Source organism: Pyrgilauda ruficollis, unplaced genomic scaffold, assembly GCF_017590135.1.
Source record: "Pyrgilauda ruficollis isolate IOZ18807 unplaced genomic scaffold, ASM1759013v1 scaffold55, whole genome shotgun sequence".
Classification (NCBI taxonomy): domain Eukaryota; kingdom Metazoa; phylum Chordata; class Aves; order Passeriformes; family Passeridae; genus Pyrgilauda; species Pyrgilauda ruficollis.
This window is the reverse complement of record NW_024527155.1, coordinates 6,400,858-6,420,327: the sequence shown is the minus strand read 5'-3', so window position 1 is coordinate 6,420,327 and position 19,470 is coordinate 6,400,858. Positions and strand designations below refer to the sequence as shown.

General features: G+C 40.5%; 1 protein-coding gene across 1 annotated transcript in view; it reads left to right on the top strand.

The window, feature by feature from the left end:
• The window catches only part of BRSK2 (BR serine/threonine kinase 2), a 300,775-nt gene that overhangs the window by 229,331 nt on the left and 51,974 nt on the right, over positions 1-19,470 (top strand). The window contains exons 6-11 of the mRNA XM_041481170.1: positions 1,422-1,455; positions 2,335-2,403; positions 5,315-5,461; positions 12,712-12,743; positions 18,176-18,340; positions 19,077-19,174. Coding sequence (XP_041337104.1) covers positions 1,422-1,455; positions 2,335-2,403; positions 5,315-5,461; positions 12,712-12,743; positions 18,176-18,340; positions 19,077-19,174 — 545 coding nt within the window. The remainder of the gene's footprint in view (positions 1-1,421; positions 1,456-2,334; positions 2,404-5,314; positions 5,462-12,711; positions 12,744-18,175; positions 18,341-19,076; positions 19,175-19,470) is intronic.

The following is a 19,470-nucleotide window of genomic DNA, read 5'->3' as shown; positions in this document are numbered from 1 at the left end:
AATGTTAAGTAACCGTGTCCATGTTTCCATGGCTGTCAGGGACAGAGCCACACAGAGAACCTGGGGTAGTCTGTCCTACCCACTAGACACAAGACTGTTTTTCTGGTCTTCCAATGAGCAACTCTAGCCAGCTCTCTGAGGGAGGCTCTGGCTTTCATTAGCTGTTTTGAGTCTTGAACCAAGGTTTTTGAAATGTAGTCTGAACTAAGTCACTGCTGAGCAGACAGACTGGTTAGAATACCTGTGAACAGCCCAGCTCTTAAATGGACCTAGGATTGGTGTTGTATTAAATATTGGATTAAGCTGCTGAATTCCTCTTTTCCTGAAATTTGTGAGGGATCAACTGCATTTCTCTCTCCTCATGGAAGCTTTGCTGTCAAGGTAGCTGCACTCACAAGCATACCCTGAGTTTATTGTCATGCTCTGCCAAAAGCTGTGATACCAAATCAGGGCATTCCGTGCCCATGGGATGATATTTTGCCACAAGATAAGTGTAGTGTGTATGGAAATTCAATTAATGGGCTGTCTCACTGGGCATTAATATAGCATCCTAGCACAAAGCTAACCTTGCTGTCCTTCTGGTTTGCTCATTACTTTGTGAGACAGGTATTGCCCAGCCATGATTGCATTTGTCACAAGAAGCACATGCACAAATGAAGACAGGCTCAGGGACTGCTGGGAGGTGTCAGTATAAACAATAGCATGATTTGCACACGGGTTTCAGACAGTTTGCATCCCTTTTACTTGTCAAGTTACTTTAATGAAGGCTATAAAATAAATAGCCATGGCTATAATCTTTAGGAATTAAAATTATTACCTGGCAAGTTGAAGTAATTAACTCTTCTCAGCCAGGAATCAAACAAGAGATATATGGGTAGAAGGATGTGAAAAGAATATATTAACTTAACCAGGTAATAGTGCTACTGTCCATCCTTTTTTGTGTTTTTAAAGAAAACAAAAAGGAATGTTGCCATCTTGTATTGGCAGCTTTTGTGACCACTGGTGTAAATGAGAATTATCTTAGCAGAAGAGATTCCAGACATGGTTTGGGGATGCATCTGTCTTTTTTCCTGTAAAAGGCTTTGCAATGTGGGCCCTCCTTTTAGTTAGATACAAGGCCAAGTTAAAGGGTGGGATTAGAGAGCTGGAATTTTACACTCACAGAATGTACCTTGTCCCCTTCATTCCTTGCTTTGAAGAGATTTATAGCAGGGCCATAGAGTTTTAAATGATGCTGGTTCTTAACCATTTTCTGAGCTTGTTAGAATATGTTCTTGTTGAGGTAAGGAAAAATGTGCTGGTTTGCACGGTTGTATTCTGTATAAGCAAATCTATCATCATTCTACTAAACAAAATGGAAATGCAGATAACCATAAATACCAGGCTGTTACATGCTCATTTGACTGTATTTTGTCTTTCAGATCACCACATTATGCTTGTCCTGAAGTCATCCGGGTAAGTTGGTTAATATTAGTGTACATAAATACATTTTTTGAAGTGTCCCCTATTGCAACTACACAGATAGATCCTCTGTACAAGGAATCTGCTCAATGCAGAGGGAAAGAAAAGGACCTAAATAGAGTTCTGTTTGTTTGGCTCAGCCCTGAATCAAGCCACACTGGGAAATAATTATATGTTATTCTCACAGTACCTTTGCACCATGTGATCAGACGGAAGTACAGGAGCCTGACTTAATTTGATCTTGTGGCCCAAGGGACATAGTCCCCTCAGCTTTCCTGTCTCTGATGTAGCTGTCATCATCAGTAGAAAAGCTGGGGTTGACTGTCAGTGATGTTGGTTTCCACTAAACCATATTCTTCCCCCCTGCTTTCCCTTTGTCCTCTGAAAATAAGTATCCAAGATTTCAGTGCCCAGGATTGCCCTCTTCCAAAGCATGTCTCTACTTGTAAAGTCAAGCAGGAAGCACACAGGAGAGACTGTCCAGACAACACTATGGGTTTGCAAATCATGTGACTGGTGACAAGCTCCCTGAAGAACCAGGGCAGAGAAACACACCTTCTTGATGTCCTTAATGCACCTGTTACTCTGTTTAAATGCCAGATCTGATAATTTGTGAATTGTCAACCATTCCTGCCCTGCTCCCACTTCTGAACCTTTCCTCACAGATCCCAGATAAGATTGCAAACTGATGTTCACAAAAATTCATTTAGCCAGCTGTGTAGTGGCTTCCTCCTAGTTGGGAAGGCCAACTTGGGAAGCAGGTAGCTGAACTGAAATGTGGGGTTTCCCATTCGCCCCTCTCTCATTCCTCAAGGATAATTAATTAATTTACTAGTGATCAGTCTTTTGAACCTGTGTGTCATTGCTGCGCAGGGAGAAAAATATGATGGAAGGAAAGCAGACGTCTGGAGCTGCGGAGTCATTTTGTTTGCGTTGCTAGTGGTGAGTCATCTTCCTTGCACTAGCCTTTAAAAGAAAAGAAAAGTCTGAAAGTGCTGCTGTATTTAATGGCAATTCTATTGACATCATGTACAGATGGTTTTTTTTAGTCCTCTATTTTTGTATCTCCCAGTGGCATCCTTTGCTCTTATTTCTACATCAGCCCCAAAGGAAAAGCATGAGGAATATTTCACTGCTTCTTTGAAACACTGTTGCCCTGCACAGGAGAGCATAGGCAGCCATCAAAAACTTGTCTCTGTAAATGCTCTTTGTTGTGTTGTGATGTTGCACCACGTTTTTTGATGGATAGGGATGTGTAGGGTTACAACTCCAGGATACAGAGAGTGTCAAACAAGTTGTCCTTCACGGGATCAAGATATGGCTGGGTTTGGGGTGCATTCAGTTTTTTCTGCTGTATGTGTATGTGTGCGTCAGCAGGTATGTGCATACATTAACTGCAGTGTTTTTTCAAGGAAAGACTTAAGAGCCTCATCTTCGTTTCATGCAAGCAGTGAGCTACATTTTAATTTGGTACACTTGGGAATATAAAACTGAGCCAGTAGTACAAAGTTTAAATTAGTTTCCATCTGGCTCAGTAATACTTGAAGTGTTCAAAATGTGGTGTCTTCTAACTTATCCTTCTTTTGATCAGAGTTTCAATTCTCTGTGGAATTTATTCTAAAATGAAGTTCTATTATAACACTTCTAAACTTCCAACAAATGGGTGTCCAGCTGAAGGCAGATAGGTTTGGCATTTGTTATCAATTTCCATAGTATAATGTAGGAAAATATAGTTCATGTTAATACAAGCATATACTACATGGAGGTAAAATACTCTATAGGAGTATAGGTTTTATGTGCATGTTAAGTGCTTTATATCTGTAATAGTTCATCTGATAATCTATAATTATAAAAGTAAGAAGCCTGAAGTAAAATTTTGATGTTTTTGTACATTTATCAGTAAACACAATTGCTTCACTTAAATGTTTTATCAGAAAAAGCACTTGTACAGTGTAAAATGAGATAAATTCTGGATATTATTTTTGTTTCAATGCTTCTAAATTTTAGAGGTGTTTTGTCTCAAGGGATATGCTGATTCTTTTTTAATGGCTCAAATCAGAATACCTTGAAGTAATCTCAGTATGATGCTTTAATTCCCCTTAACCAATCTTACTTCTTTTTTCTTTTTAGTCATTACAATTCACTGACATTTTTGCAATTTTAATTTTTTTTTTATCTCGATGTTGCATTGGAAGAATTTTAACTGTCACACTGGATAGCAACTGGTCATCCCTTACACTTCTATTTTATCAGTTACTTTCGTAGCTGATAAAATAGAAGTGTATAATGAGCTCTTAATATAACTTCTTGAATTTGTAAGAACAGAAGAGAGAATGTGTCAAGATGGTTAGGATTTGTCGAGCAGGCTTTTCATTTTCAGGGGGATTCTTTGTCAAGCTTGGGTGTCTGTTGCTGCATCTTCATCTGTTCCTACAAACACACATGAGCCTGAAAAATTATTGAAATAAGTCTATTATTGATGGAAAGTGCAGAGCTCGCCAGTTAATTATGTCGGGACAAGCCCTGCAAAAACTATCAACATATGATAGCAGATGGTAGTAATAAAAGAGATATAGTTGTTACCTTCAGGAAGTGCCACACAGCGTCCTTTCTGACTCCATCAGGGCTTAAATTGCATTAGCCAAAGTACTGAACTATCAGAATTGATTTTTCTTTAAGTCTGGAATGGACAGGACAAACGCAGGTAACTCTGGAGGTTGGTTACAGAAGGCAGGGAGAGGCTCTGCCTTCAAGGCCACTTGAATGAGCAAACACCAGTCAGCAGTGCCCAGTCGTGGCTGCCATCAGGTGGCTTCCTGAGGCTGCTGTAAATGGAACTGTTGTTCTGCCTAAACCATAGACACAGGATTGCTTATACAGATGCACTACTCACTGTAGTAAGAGCAGTGCCAGAGCTGACAACTTAAAACTTCATTATCACAGCAGCTGACAGCTTGCAGCTTCCCACAAACCATCCTGGAAATCAAGGAAGCTCGGCACCTACTAGAATTAGGCAGTGAAAGAAGGAGGTGAGAATATCTAGGAAGGTGCAGACTTGCTATAAAAGGGTATCAGCTTCAGTCAGTAGAGTTATCCTAAAGATTTCAACTTCTCTTTTTCCTTTTTGTCCTTGCAGCAAGGATAGGTCTTTTACTGCTTTTTATGGCAAGCTGATGATCTATTCAAAATGTAGTTTCAGCTAAAAAAACTTCAAGCCATTCATGTAAGTGAGCTACAGTAGGGAAGCAATAGGAACTGATGACCTGACCACAGCATGGGAACTGGATGGAGTATATTAAACAGGTAGAATGTCTGCTGCTTCCAAAGGCTAATGTTGGTTGGGGTTTCTTTCAGCTGTGTCATTTTAATGCTCCATCAGAAAGAGCATTCTTTGCTGAAAGTCTCTCAAAAGCTGTTCACCTCCTTTTCAACGTCTGCAATAAATGTGTCTCAGGAAGATTAAAAATAAGGAGACGATAAACATTGCTGCTGTGAAAGTATGCCCAGGAGGAATACCAGCAGATCAAAAGCTTGAGCTGAATTTAAGTGAATCCACGCATCTTTGTGAATTTGCCTAGAAAGGCAATTTCATATTTTGTATTTTACTTTATACTGGTAGGTCTAATTAAAGGTCTAATAACAAAAACAATGCCCTCAGTTTTGTCTCATGTTAGAGGAAATACAGCAGCACTAAGAAATTGTGTCTTTTCAATGGATAAGAAGTTTTTTCACTCATAATAATATATTATGAGCTGACTTCCTCTTTTCCATTCTCTCACCTTGTTTATCCTGGCTTTTCTCCTTTGGCCGTCTCCAGTTCTCTCCCATTGACTGCTCTGTCCCATGCCTGCAGGGTGCCCTGCCTTTCGATGACGACAACTTGCGGCAACTGCTGGAGAAGGTGAAGCGTGGAGTGTTCCACATGCCGCATTTTATCCCCCCTGACTGTCAGAACCTTTTGCGGGGGATGATTGAAGTGGATGCCTCGAAACGTCTCACGGTAAGGAGGCTTCATAAGCAAGGCTTCATTTCTCGCCTTGTTGCAGGAATGGTTGAGCAGCTAAGGTAACTTGGTGATCTGGAGGCATTCCTACGTGTTTCCTTCTGAGCAAACGAGTGGAATTGGTAATTACCGTCTCTTTTGAGCCTTGAGGACAGATTGCTTTTGTGTTTCTTCTGTAGCCTCATGATTCTCTTTCGTATGTAACACTGGCCATTTAGGAGAAATCCGTCATAGCTCATCAAAGAACTACTGGCCCATTCACACCTTTTGGAGTCCACCTGAGTTGTCTGATTCTTCTGTGTGATACAGCAGTTTGCTGGGGGCATGATGTAAGTATTTGAAGGTCACAGGTGTTAGGGCTGGTATTTGAAGCTTTGCCATTAAACAGAGTGTGATTTTCCTACATTTCTGACAGAAGTGTTGGCTTTTCACTTCAGACAACATAAGCTGCATTGTATTCTATCCAGCATTTGCTCTGCATTATCCTCTAGCAGCCTTCAGAGCAAGTGTCTGCCAGTCTGCTCTTTCATCCTGTGCCCTGTGGTCCTGAGCACTGTTAGTCCCACAGTGTTAAGCTCCTGGCATTCAGCACTGACTCTGCATCTAGGATACATCCCATCACTACAACAGAGGCCCTGCAAGGGTGAGGACTGTGTAGTGATTGTATCCTTCACTAACGTTGTGTTAATGTTTTAGGGAATTAAAAAACATTGGCAATTGAAATAATTTTGGAAAGTAAGATTGCCTGCTTGTCAGTGGAGGCGTGTGCCTTTATGAGTACATTGCCCCTGTAAATCCTATTGTCAGGCCTTGGTGATGATTTTATACAGATTTACTAAGCTCACAGATTCTGAGTGGGAGTATGTATAAAGAAATGTAAATTTAAAACTCCTCCTGGTTCTTCAGTCTGCTAAAATATTTATAAATAAACTCTCAGATCACTGGTTGGCCTCACTGCTGAGATTGGTAACAACAGCATCAGTGTGTGCCAGCTGTGACGGTGCTTTTGGGATGCAGACACCTCTCAGCTAAGAAGTTAACTGAAACTCCCTTCACAACTCCCTACAATATTACCTGACATCTGGGTTTTTCTTTTATTCATTACCAGTCCAGGTCATGCTTTATTTGGTAGCATAGGGGCAAACTCGTGTTATTTCTAGTATTCCTACTTTTGCAAACCCAGTAGCCATCATATTTTGCAGTACATAAATAGCACTGATTGCAAAAAAAAAAAAAAATAGGCGCCTTAAAAGACCTTTTTAAAACAGATTTTTGAGGAAAGGAGTAACATTTTCACAAGTATATTCACAGAAAGAACACTGCAGAGGTTAGGGCAATATCCTGAGAGATGAGACAGATGTTCTTCATGGCCAAGAAAGTCACAAAGTCCCTCTCAAGCTTAGCTTCCTTTCCATGATGTAAATATACTTGGGGGTTTTGGGTTTTTTCCTCAAAAAAGTGCCGATGGTCTAAGTTTGTTAGGGAGCAGATCATCAAGTGCTAGCTCCTTCTTCAGATTGTTCTGAATTTTTCCACAGGGCAGAGACAGACCCTAAATAATTTGAGCTGTGCAATACAGCTGGGAATGTACATGCATAGGAGAGAAAGCAGTTGAGGTAATTCAAGGTCTCAGAGTGACACTCATCCCCCTCCCTTTCTTGATCAAAATTAACCTCTTACTTCCTTAGGGAGGGAAAAAACCCAGATCAGGTAGTTATTCGCACACACTAACCATTGAATTATGAATAAGAATTTGAAATAATACATATTAAAGAGCTGAGAGCTGGGAGGAAAAAAGGTTGGCTCTTTGTTATTAGCTGCAGTCTTTTTTTCATTATTTGAGGGTCTCTGGGTTTGCTGTCCCTGCTGCTGTCACACTCCTGTGCTGTTAGTGAGCTGCTTGCTTTGACTGCCAGGCAGAAGGGAGCTCTTTGTTTACTGCACAGGAGCTGGGAATATAGAGTTCATTCTGAGGAGAGAGCGGAATTCTATTTTAGCTGTGTCCTGTGAAAAAGGGTATAAACATGGGTTTATTTGGAAGCCTCTATTCCTAGAAAATATCTCACTTGAATCAATTTGCTATTTATACAAAGATGTGAGCAAAATTGCAGCTTGGGTACAGTAAGTACAGATGTAGCTGTTACCATTGCTGATCATTTGCTCAATACCTCACTAGTGAATTCAGGAGAAAAATACAGCGAAATGTAAGGTGACTGAATTTTTTTTTTTTTCATTTTTTTACTTCCCCTCTCTGCTTTTTTCCTCTTTTTTTGATTTGTATCTCTTTTCCTTTTCATCCAACTGCATTTCCCTCCCTGCAGTAATTGCCATTTCACAGCACACCCACACCTTCCCCAGTCCATCTGTTAAAATGATCAACAAAAACAGAAGCAGCATTCACGTTTAACTGTCATCATTTGCTTCAGTGTTGGAGCTTGAGAAGATTAATGGAGGGGAGGGTACTCAGAATTATTGTTGCTGGCCCTTTCCAGCCTTAAGAAGCAGGCATTATCTTTCTTGGTATATGATTCATTTGTGGGAACAAGTCTTTATTATTTCTTAGTGGAATATTGTTCGCACTCACCATGTGTTACATAGCCTCAAATACGGTTAATGGGACATCCTTGACCACTGTCATTTATTGGGCCTGTTCTACTAAACATTCTGTAAAATAAAAGAATTTGTGTTTTTCTTTCATTAAACATAAATTTTTCATTAAAAGTTGATCCTAGCTCCTGGTGGTGGTATTTCTGACCACCCATATTTATGAAAGATGAAGTCAAACAAAGAATGAGTACTAAGGTGATCAGCATTTGAAAGAGTCTGTCTGAATAGTATGGCCTAAAAGAGCTTCAGTTAATGTACACAGATAATGTCTAACAAAGGTTGTACTGGTTATCTGCATATTCATTAGAGGTAATTACTAGGGAGAGAAGCATTACTTAAGCTAAGGGAAGATACTGGCACAAAAACAAATGTATGTCTAATGGTCTTACAGGAAAGTGGGCTAGAAACAAGAATTTTAGGCATATCAGTGGGGTTCTGGGACTGCCTTCTAGTAGGAATAGTGTCAGGAGGGAAAAGTGAATTGTAATAAAGTTTGAGAAGGCTTATGGGATGTGTGCTCTGAGTGTCTGAAGTCCTGCAGGATGTGGTTTCTTTTAGTTATGTGCTCTTGAAATGATTCAGCGTTGCTACAGCAGAGAATTACAGCTCCTGTAGTAGAAACCAGTTGCATTCTCAGCCAATATTTTCTTCTCTAGAAAGACAAAGGGCAGAGGCACTTTTCTTTTAAAGATGGATTAGCACTATGGAAAATTTGTTTCTGGAGCAAGGTGGATCAGAGCAGATATTGCAGAATACGCTATTCCAGTAAAGCTGTTACTGTTCTAGCATTGACAGCTTATACTAGAGTAGAAGGACTTGTTTTCTATGTTGAGTGTACACACAGGTGGAAATACCTATCCCTGAATATTACCTAAAAATTCCTTGAATTGCACATATTTTCAGAATCTCCTATCGGCTTTCTGATTGTGTTTTTTCTTGATCTGATGCTAATGATGCTATGCAGAATCTAAAGAATATTAAGAAATGAAGAAGGGAAAATTCACCTGATTAATTTCTGTAGAAGGTCTTATGATAATATGCCTATTCCATAATTTAAATTTTCTCCCTTTACAACCTGTAGAATGGAGGTAATTGTCCAGTTGATGTATTTAGGCTGCCAAGGGCCTGTTCATGCCCCATGCACATAGGACAGTGATACTTGCCCTTGTCAAAGTCCCTGGAGGCTGCTTTAGAACAGCTGCTACTGCTGAAACGGGTAATGGTTTAGCCAGTGCTGTTTGCACTGCCAGCCTGAACCCCGTGGCCAAGAAAAGCCTGTGTCTTGACATTACACAGTAGGTTTATAGCTCAGACAGGGGATTTTCTGGATGGAGAAGATTCATTTGAGGTGTGGGTGCACAGACTGGTTTGAGGCTGGCCCCTTTCCGGACAGGGTGGCTTGAAATTTGACATGAGTTCAAGACCAGAAGGCCTCATGTATATCCACAGACTTTGAGAAAGTTTTTCTTCAGGGCAGAACTTTTTAGCTTGGCAACTGCTCTGCTGAGATCAGTGCCGAGGATGTAGACAGCGCTGTCTTGTTTTCCATCTGCCTGTCTGTCTCCATCTGTTGTTCCCTGCCTTAGAATTCAGACGTAAGCTCTTTGTGGGAGGAGACCTCTTTTCCTGATGAGCTTGTGCAGCTCTGTATCACAGTGGGTCTCTCATCTGTGAGAGAGGCTCCTTGATGCTTCTTCAGTGTACAAGTTTAGTATTTGGAAGTATTTTTACGTAAAGCCATGATAAAGGAATTCTCCTTCTTCTTCCATTACAGCATCTTAGCCTGCAGAAATCTCTCTGACTGTGCATGTGCAGTGGATCTGAGCATGTTTTGTTATTTCAGAGATGATGTCATGAGACAGTTGCCTGCAGTGACTAGGAGACATTAGGAAGCAGCATTTTTACAACTTCCATAAAATGGTATTAAACTTGGCAAACTCATGTGCAAACAGCAAGAAAAACCCTCTGGGAAGGGTTGTTAAATGCCTTCGTCACTTAAATGCATTTAAACATTGTGTTTAAATGAAGGCAGGAGTGAGATTAGCTCCCACTGTGTGTTTCCCTCCCCTGCACTGCACAGTAGAAAGCATACAGACTTCTCCTTGTCAAAACCAATCGCCCTCCCATAACCCTCCTGTCACTTTAATGCAGACAAAAAGCAACAAAGCATTAATTAATTACCTTTAAAACAGTAGTGAAGATGTTGGCAGCAGCAAGCACACTTCTAATAACATTTCAATGCAATTACATTTGAATCAGCGTAGGAAATGGGTTTGTAGAATACTTTTCATATCTGGAATATCCCGACGTATTTCGCAGCAGTGGTTTTGATGTGGATTGAATGGCAGATGTGTGGGTAAACAGCAGCCATGAGATGTGTCATGCACCTTCAGATGTGTATCAAAGTGCAGTGGGGTGTCTCTTTCAGAAAAATGCTGTGTGTTCATTAGTTTGAAGGAGGTTGATTAGCAGGGATGGGCAGGAGTCATTTGACATCTTCTCTGAAGGAGCCCAGAGGCTCTGTGACTAAGACATGGACTGGTGACCCTCTTCTCTTTCCCCACTCTAACTCAGAAATTGAAGTGCTGTTGTCTGCTTTGCTGTGGCATTTCTGCATATCACAGGCACACAAGAGCACAGTGTCCCATGGAGACAAAAAATGCAGCAGGAGAAGCAAGCATGAAAGAGACTTGGACATTGCATAGCTGTATCATCTGCATCTTGTCTGAAATCATTAATCTCTCTAACCCTCCATGTGGTGTATGGGAAATAATGAATAGATGTGGTTTTACCAGCACAGGAGGCACAGTCCACCCCTTAGAAGATCCTCACAGAACTATGCATCTGTTAAGGAACAATTCTAAAATCCTGCCCCATGGAAGCTGTACAAAATAGGCTCTCCTTATGTTCTGTGATTGTACCTCAGCTTGCACAGAACCAGAAGGAAGAGGGCTGTGTCTCCAGGCTGTTGGGGGAACTCCCAAATCATATCTTTATCTCAACGGGAGATGGCAGTGTGTCAGGAATACTCCATCTTGCTCTTAAGAGTGCAGGGGTTAGAGGACTGCTTAATGCAGGGGAATTGTGATGAAGGGGAGTTACTGTGGCAGGCTGGTGCCACGGCTGGAAGCTGTGCCAGTCTGCCTGGGCCGGTGGATCTGTGTGCTGGGGGCGTTGGTGCTGCTTAGAAGACAGATATGTGAGTGCCAGCTGCACCTCTGGTTGCAGTGTTGATGCAGCCTGGGGTTTAAAGGAGGCTGTTTGTTTCCCACACTGTTCCCTCCAGGCTCCTGTCGTACTTTCCTAAGCTGCATTCCTTTGTTTCTTTGTTTTCAGGAAAAGCCCTGACTCAATTTTAAGAAATGGTCTTATATATAGCCAAACTTATGTCTTAGTGTTTCCCAGACACGGAGCTGTCGTTCCATAGCACAGAGGTCTCTGATTCCTTGCTGTGGCAAACATGTTTTATCTCTGAGATTTTGTTGTTTGCCTGTTCCTTATTTTTTCTTTTCTTTTTGTTTCTTTTTCTCTCTGATTCTAATTATTGTGGAAGTGGAATGTAATAAGAGCAGGACAGCTGTCACCATTATTCCTGACCATTGTAATGGGTCTGTGATTTCCTCTCATACAAGTTTTCTTCCAGCTCTCTCCTTTCTTTCCCCTGAAAGTTGCACAAATGTGAGCCCCTATGCAGTGAGTATGCATTTTGTTCTGCACCTACAAAGGTGCTGTGTAATGTTGAACATAAAAAACATTGTTCACGTAACAAATAATCCCTGGACATCTAAGAAAAGTTACTTTATGCTGTGATGATTAAAACAAAACGTATTTGGAAGGTTCTGCTGAAAGTATGTCATATGAATCTTCTGTTCTCTCTGCTGTGAAGGGTTTCTCTTGGAAAAACCGTGTTGCCTTCTTTTCCCGCGCTTGTGGGAAAAGATATCATCGTAGTGTTTGTGGAATCTGCCTTCCATAGGTGGTCATGGCTACCTTCAGCTTTAATAAGTCCTTCATTGCGTAGTGAAATTCTCATGTGTGGAACAGGAAAGAGGAAAAAACAAATTTGTGGTCTCATGTTCAGGTGCAGAATTAGTAAATTGCATAGAACCTTATTCTGCTTGGTCCTTAGATTTTGATGCTAAATGTGAAGCCAATCTAGAATGTGTCCTGTATTCAGGAAGGTCACGCCACAAATTATTTTGTTTATTATCTGTTTGAACCTATTTTCTTCTTTCTTCCTCTCTCTTTTCCTCCAAAACAAAACTAGAAGTGCAATTTAAGTACAAAAGATAAATTATTATGCACATACAAAAAGGAGCAGTTAGATTACAGAGGGAAGGACTTGGGAAGGAAAAAGCTTGAATTTCCAAAAGTTACCTGTGAAGCCTCGCACTTAGCATTTGCCTGGGATTTGCTCCTGACTGATGCATTATGTCTGGAATTAAAGTGCCATTTCCAGTGGGATGGGTGTTTATTCCAGTAGGATGAGTGGCTCTTTATGCAGTATAAAGTTCCTGTTGTATGCATATGTCCATCTCTGAAATTTTGGATTTATCTGAATAAGCCTTGAGTAAGGATGACTTGTAGAGTTACCTTTTCTATTTTACAGCGCTAATTCCTTGTTTTCTTTTCCTTTACAGCTAGAACATATTCAGAAACACATATGGTATATGTAAGTAACTTTTAAAAAATTTTTTTGCATACATTCATTGTTGATTCTGGTATTCTAGTGTTCTGTGAAGAGAACACTAGAAGAGTGAGACTGGAGTTTGAAAACACGTTTCACATACATGAGAAAAAGAGGCAGAGAACAGAAAAACATCTACTTTTTTTATTTTTCTACCCTTTGCTACTCATATAATTGCATTTATATGTACCAACCCAGGAACTTTTATTGTACAATGGCTAACAACTGTTTGAAATAAGATATTCAGTCCAGCAACTTGCTGTGTTAAAGAGATACCTGCAGGTGATCAGCAAAAAAATACCCACCTAGCAACCATATTTAGTTTGCTATCCGAGTGCTACAGACAATCCCTTGTAATACCTTCTTGACAAGAAAGCTTTCATTTGTTCCTTCTTGGCATCTTGGCTGTTCTCTGAAGTAGAAACAAAAATGATGATATTGATAAGTAAGCACCTGTGAGCAAGAGCTTCTCTGTCTCATAATCCCCACTCCTTTTTCATAGCAAGCTAAGAGACTGTTTCTGACCTTGAAACCTGTTGATGTGAGAGTACTTCTGTGACTTGATTAAAAACAGCAGTCCTGACAGTGAAACAGGAGGTCTGTGAGAAGAGTACATGCTTGTCTGGTGGTTTGGGTGTAAGGAAGATTGATGGCTTTTAAAAGTGACCTTGCTTTTTGTGTAGCCTTAGTAATATTTCAAGAAGCCTAAGTAAATAAACTTTTTATACTATGATATTCTAATCAAATTAAGGAGAATACTCCACATGATAAACAAGGAAATTATGCTTGGATACATTTCCCAGGGTCAGCATTTCCCAGGTGGGTGATAAGGAAAGTCCTGCCTTCATAATCCTGTCATTACTCTTGAGAAGTACTCGAGGATGATGTGAACTGATATATAAGCCTGTCACCGTGAAAAAAAACCACTTTTTCTTTATTTGTTTTGTTTTCTGTAATTCTGTCTCATGGGCCATGTTCACCTCTGGATTTGTATGACTTCATTAAAACCTGAGGGGGTTCAACATTTTGTTGAATGGCTAAGAAAAGAATTTGAACTAAGAAAAAACTTTGTTTACCTGAAATAGTGGCAGCGCTCTGCCCATGGCTTTTCCATGCTCTCTTCAGTTACCAGACATGGCACCTTTTTAAACCAAAGAGGTACTGGAGGTTTCCTACACATACTTTTTTTTTTTTCCCCTTAACTCTCATGGGTAAATGTAGAACAAATGGAGTGGGGAAATATCTAATTGTAATCTCTAAAATCCCTACTATAAGGTCTTGCTAGCAGTTGCAGAAGTAAATGCTGTTTACGTCAGACTGGACAGATAATTCCCCTCTGTTTCTTCATGGAGTGAAATCAGCTGACACTCTCCAGGCTTTTATCAGAACTGAAATAGGAAATAAAAGGAAAAGCAATTGATCATTTATATTGTTATTTTTATCCTCCTCAAGATTTTTGCCTGGATCTTTTCACTTTTTGAGGGACTGTTGTCCCAGGCTCACATACACAATTGTGCAGATGTCATTTCATTACATTAGTCTATATTTAGAATTTGAAGATTTTTTTTCTTTGGAGACATAAACATTTGAACACTTTCATGTAGCTCTCAATGAAGGTCTGACTCTGTGATGATTGACACAGTAAACTGCATCTGAGGCTGTTTTCAGAAGTAGAAACTGAGTTTTGCAAAAGCAAGTCTCCTTTGGACTCCCAGGGTAGTTAGTGCAGAAAGGTTCTTCCAGATGTCTCTTCAGATTACCTAAAAAGAAGTTTCTGCTCAAAATAGCTTTTTTAATGAGTCTCTTTCTCATTTTCTCTGTACTGGCCATGGATTGACCTCAGGAGGTTAACACCCTATGGCTAATTTTAGTCAGTTAATAACCTTGCTGCCTCCAAAACTCGACTGCTTTCATCTGGTAATGTTTCACAACCTCTTTGCATTTATTTTGCCTGGAAATACTCATGCTGACAGAGAGGAAGGGGTTGTTGTGTTTTATCCTATGGCTCTTTTGCTCACCTCTTCATTTTTTTTCTTTATTTTATCTACAATTCTATGTAAAATTTTCATCCTTTGTCATCTATAGGTTACTGACCTGAAAGTTGTACTCAGAACATCGAAGCAGTTTCACTTAATTCTTCAAATAAATATTGAGGCTACTATAAAACTGGAGAAAAGATTTATTTGCAGATTTAGGCAGGCAGAGAAAGAGGTCTTGAAAGTTGAAATCATGATTCACAAGCCTAAAAAAGGAAGAAAGAAACCTAAGTGAAACCTTTTGTCAGCAACCTCCACTTCTTGCTCTCCCACCCAAATTAATTCAGTGAGGTTTCTCAAGTCTTTTTAATTGAAATCATTTATTTTTACCTCAAATGCAGGTTATCATAAACCAGAAAATCAACAGCAGTTATTTTCACATTTTTTAATAAAGTTAGAGGGCAAATAAAATTACCTATTATGGTAAATACCCACTCCTATAACACTGAGTTATTGCCTTAATTGTGAAGGTACCAACTTCATAAAACAAGAAAAAGAATAAATGTACTGGTTCTGCTTTGCTTTGCACTGATGCAAATGGGCATCTCGGTGAGATTCCTGAGAGAATTTCATGGAGAGACTGAAAAAGTCCACCCTGATCAGGAATCACAGCCATTGTATCCACCAATCCTCACAAAAGAGGGTGGGTTTTAAAGCAGCAATTACATTCATGTGGGTCTTTAAAAAAATATATGTGATTTGCAGTAGTCACTGTGTGACATTGTTTGATGTCTGTGTGGGCTGCAATGCAACAAATTTGTCACTCTGCTAGACTGAGAATGGAACAGGCATTGCAGTCATGCCAATCACAGCCCAGACCGGTGATTTTCGTTTCCTGAAGCTCTGAATTGCACTGCCAAATGACAAGACACCTCTTTGCAGATTTTACTTGTACCTGATGAGGAGGTGTGAAAATTCCTGACGGTGTATGAGGCTGACCAGGTGCAGGGCATAAGGAAATGCCACCCTGGAGTGCAGGGAGGATGGCAAGCTGTGCTCCCTAGAAATGGCTCCTGTGCTGATTGATACTAAAGGAAATTGTACATTCTATTCAGACAAGGGCAGCTAGTGGGAAACCCAGGTTTCCTGGAAATTTTCAAAGACAATAATTCTTTTTAATCTCTTTTAATTACCTTAAGGACATCTGCTTGTAACACAAATGATTAATTAAGTCAATACTTTTCAGAAGTGAACTGTAGATCATTAAAAAGCAAAAACACTCAGCTGCTGTTCAAAGGTCTATCCTGCAAGAATTTGTCTTAATGACAAGGTCATCACTAGATTTAATAGTGCAAGGTTATGAACTAATCATTGCTTATTACCTTCTGAGAGCTAGATCTTGATTCTAAGAGGTAGCAGTAGTGACCTCTTAGAAGGAATAAGATGTTTCTTTAGTTGAACAAGGATTTTTGAGTTTAGTTCTTAGATTCAGAACCATGGTGGCATTGCAGAAGATACAGATGCTTCTGTGAGACTCAAAGGGAACATCAGAAGCTGTGTTTTAGTGGTTTGATACACAAGAACAAATCCCAAGGATCAGATTCTATGTCCTCTGTTTACTTACAGTGCCCTAAATTGAGTAAAACTGAACAGAGTGTGTATTAGAGCTCCTTGTAAGAGAAGTGGGATCTGACCCATGTTGTCATGACCCATGTAATGAACACTGACTCCATGAATGTCTAACTCCATGACATCCAGGTAGGACTGAGCACATTTTCACTGCTTCAGAAGAAGATAAAATGAACATTTGTGAGGAGTCTTTTTGCAACTGATGTCCCACAAACAGAGCAGATACTCACAACTGCATTTCAGCTTGCTTAAAAATAAATTGCAAGTAGCACTCAGCAATCTCCTGTGATTGTCCCAGCATGTGACTGTCGTGTTCTGGATACATTGACTTAGTATTGCCTTCTTACCTTGGAGGAGATAATCTGCATTGATTCTTTTTAAGGTGTATGGTCTCTCTCTTTGGTACACTGGCTGAGACCTTGGGCTCTGTATGTGAACCTACCAGAGCTGATTTCTAAGTTACACAAGAAAAACTAAGGACATTTGGATTGGAACTCCTTTTTCTGTGTAGATACTTGGATAGCTTACATTGAGTCAGGAACATTTTAAACTGTGAGAGTAACTTCATAAGTTGTGGCTGCCTTATTTCTTCCAGCATCAAAAGGAAGGATCTCTAGTCCAAACACAGCCCCATAAACAGCAAATGGTGACATCTGATGCAGTTGAAATATTCCTGATTCCTGTTGCCCATGCTGGCAGCCTGGACCCAACAGTCACACATTTGCACCACATAAAGGAAAGAGAGGACCCCACTGATGGAGCAGGGAAACTTCAACATCGCATGAAGCAGCCACTGAGAAATAGCAGAGGTTCAGAGTAGATAATTTCTCTGACCAAAACACCGACACCACCACCAAACCCACCTCTTTGAGTGGATAGAGTTTACATTAATTGCTCACTGCCTTCCAAAATAAAATCAAAGGATATTCAGGATATCTGCAATACATGTCATTAGTCCGTTATATATACCCTGACACCTTGACCCTGTTTCTTGCAGTCATGGCCTTTAAATGCAATGAATAATCAATATTTCCTGAGCCTAGTGAATGGGATGAGATAATTGTGCAGAAAGCCTGTGTTAACTACATTTGAAAGAGTAATATGTTCTGCTGCTAGTGGTGTGTTCTGAGGTCTGCCACTGATCTCGGGCATTGCACTTGAGCCAAAATTTTCAAATTTGCATGTCTTAAGAGAAGCAGAGATTGTCATGTTTGGGTGTGTAATTAAGCAGCATGGTTTTCCCCCAAAACCCTTTAAAGTGTGTCGAGTGGGAGCCTGAGCACTGAGGTCTCTTAATCACATTGGAAGTGTTAACGAAAGAAACTGCTGCAGTGCCGGTTGTAATCAGAATTGGTGAAAAAGAGTGATGGTTTGTTCAGAGCTTCTTCTTCGAAAGGAAATCATTCAGCTTGCACTTTTCAGCCTCATAGTCTGAAGTCTGGCCAGCTGAAGAGACAACATCTCTAAAAACATGTAGTGTTTTATAAATGTTTGGCATTAGGATGCTGAACAGCTGCTTCTATTACAAGGGCACTGGTAAGTGAAGTTCCTATTGCCTTGCTGACTGAACACAGACATTTCTCATTAAAGACCCAAATCCACGACCTGCTGGTCAATCTTAGCCTTCATGACAGTTTCTTATGAGCATAATATCTGTCTGGTTGGAAGCTCTGGTCTCTCAGTGGGAATTTAGCAAGCTGTTTCCATCTGTTGCTGCAGGCTGTGTTTCAGAGTATGGGTTCATTTGTGACTCATGTTTCTTTTCTCTCCTTTCCCTCCCCCTTTCTCTCTCTCATCTTCTTTCCTCTGCAGAGGGGGTAAGAATGAGCCAGAACCAGAGCAACCAATCCCTCGAAAGGTGCAGATTCGTTCTCTGCCTTCCTTGGAGGATATTGATCCAGACGTGTTAGATAGCATGCACTCGTTAGGCTGCTTCCGTGACCGAAATAAACTCTTACAGGACTTGTTGTCGGAAGAGTAAGCACTTGCTCAGTCTTCATATCAGTTGGGTGTCCAGGGGCTGGGATGCTTATGAACCTGGGGAGAGGTAGAGAGCACTTTAACTGATGTCTCTCTCTCTGAATGACTGGTAAGAACTTCTCCCCCTCTGGCTGCTCATTTGCTGGTGAGGTGTTGGGGGCAAGCACTGAGCCTTTCTTGCTCCACGGGTCAGAAGCTCACAGCCTGACCAGCAATGGAGCCACTGTGCTATTTCTGCCATAGCTGCCTGGCCAGGTCATTTCATTAAAACATGGGCTGCACAGTCCGCACAGGGAGGTATCATTGCTGATGTTTGTGTTGGATCTGCCTTTGTTGCCAAATTTTTATTTATTTCAAACTTATGCCTAAGAGCTGGTGTATCTCCTGAGGTGTTAAGAATGACAGGTGGTAGAAAGAGCACTTAGAGGCTCAGGAGGCCTGTGTGGCTGCCACTCTTGGTTTGGGCTTCCTGGGGACGCATAACCTTGACTGTCTGTGCCTCTGTTCTGTGTGTGGCGCAAGGGAATCTTATTTCCTTTCCTCACTAGCTGTTTGTTTGAGACAGCAAGGATCTCAAAAGCTTTGTTGGGTTGTGTATCTAACTGTCATGTACATGACCACTTCCAACTCATTTAGAATAACTGTGACTGTTTATTTGATGAGAAAATTTTATGTACATGTTGACCTTTTCTTTTCTAACGTAAATGGCGTTTTTTATTATCTTTTTTTTCAGAGAAAACCAAGAAAAAATGATTTATTTTCTTCTGCTTGACCGGAAGGAGAGGTATCCTAGTCATGAAGATGAGGATCTTCCCCCTAGAAATGAAATAGGTACTGCAGATATGACCTCAGTCACCATGAACCCATCTGAACTAGTGCCTCTTCACTTTTTTTTTTTTTTAATTCTGATTTTATTTTAATTTAAACCCAAACTCTAGCATTGCTGTTACTTCCCAGTGAAATGGTGTACACAGCACTGGTGAGAATCCTCAGCCTGGAGCAGGCAGGTCTGTTCTGTGGTTAAACTAGAAGGCTTCATCTTTCAAGACATGCCTGTCTCACAATGTAGAAACATCCAAGTAGGTCTTGAATGGAATCTTAAAAAATGAGCTGTGAACCCACAGGCT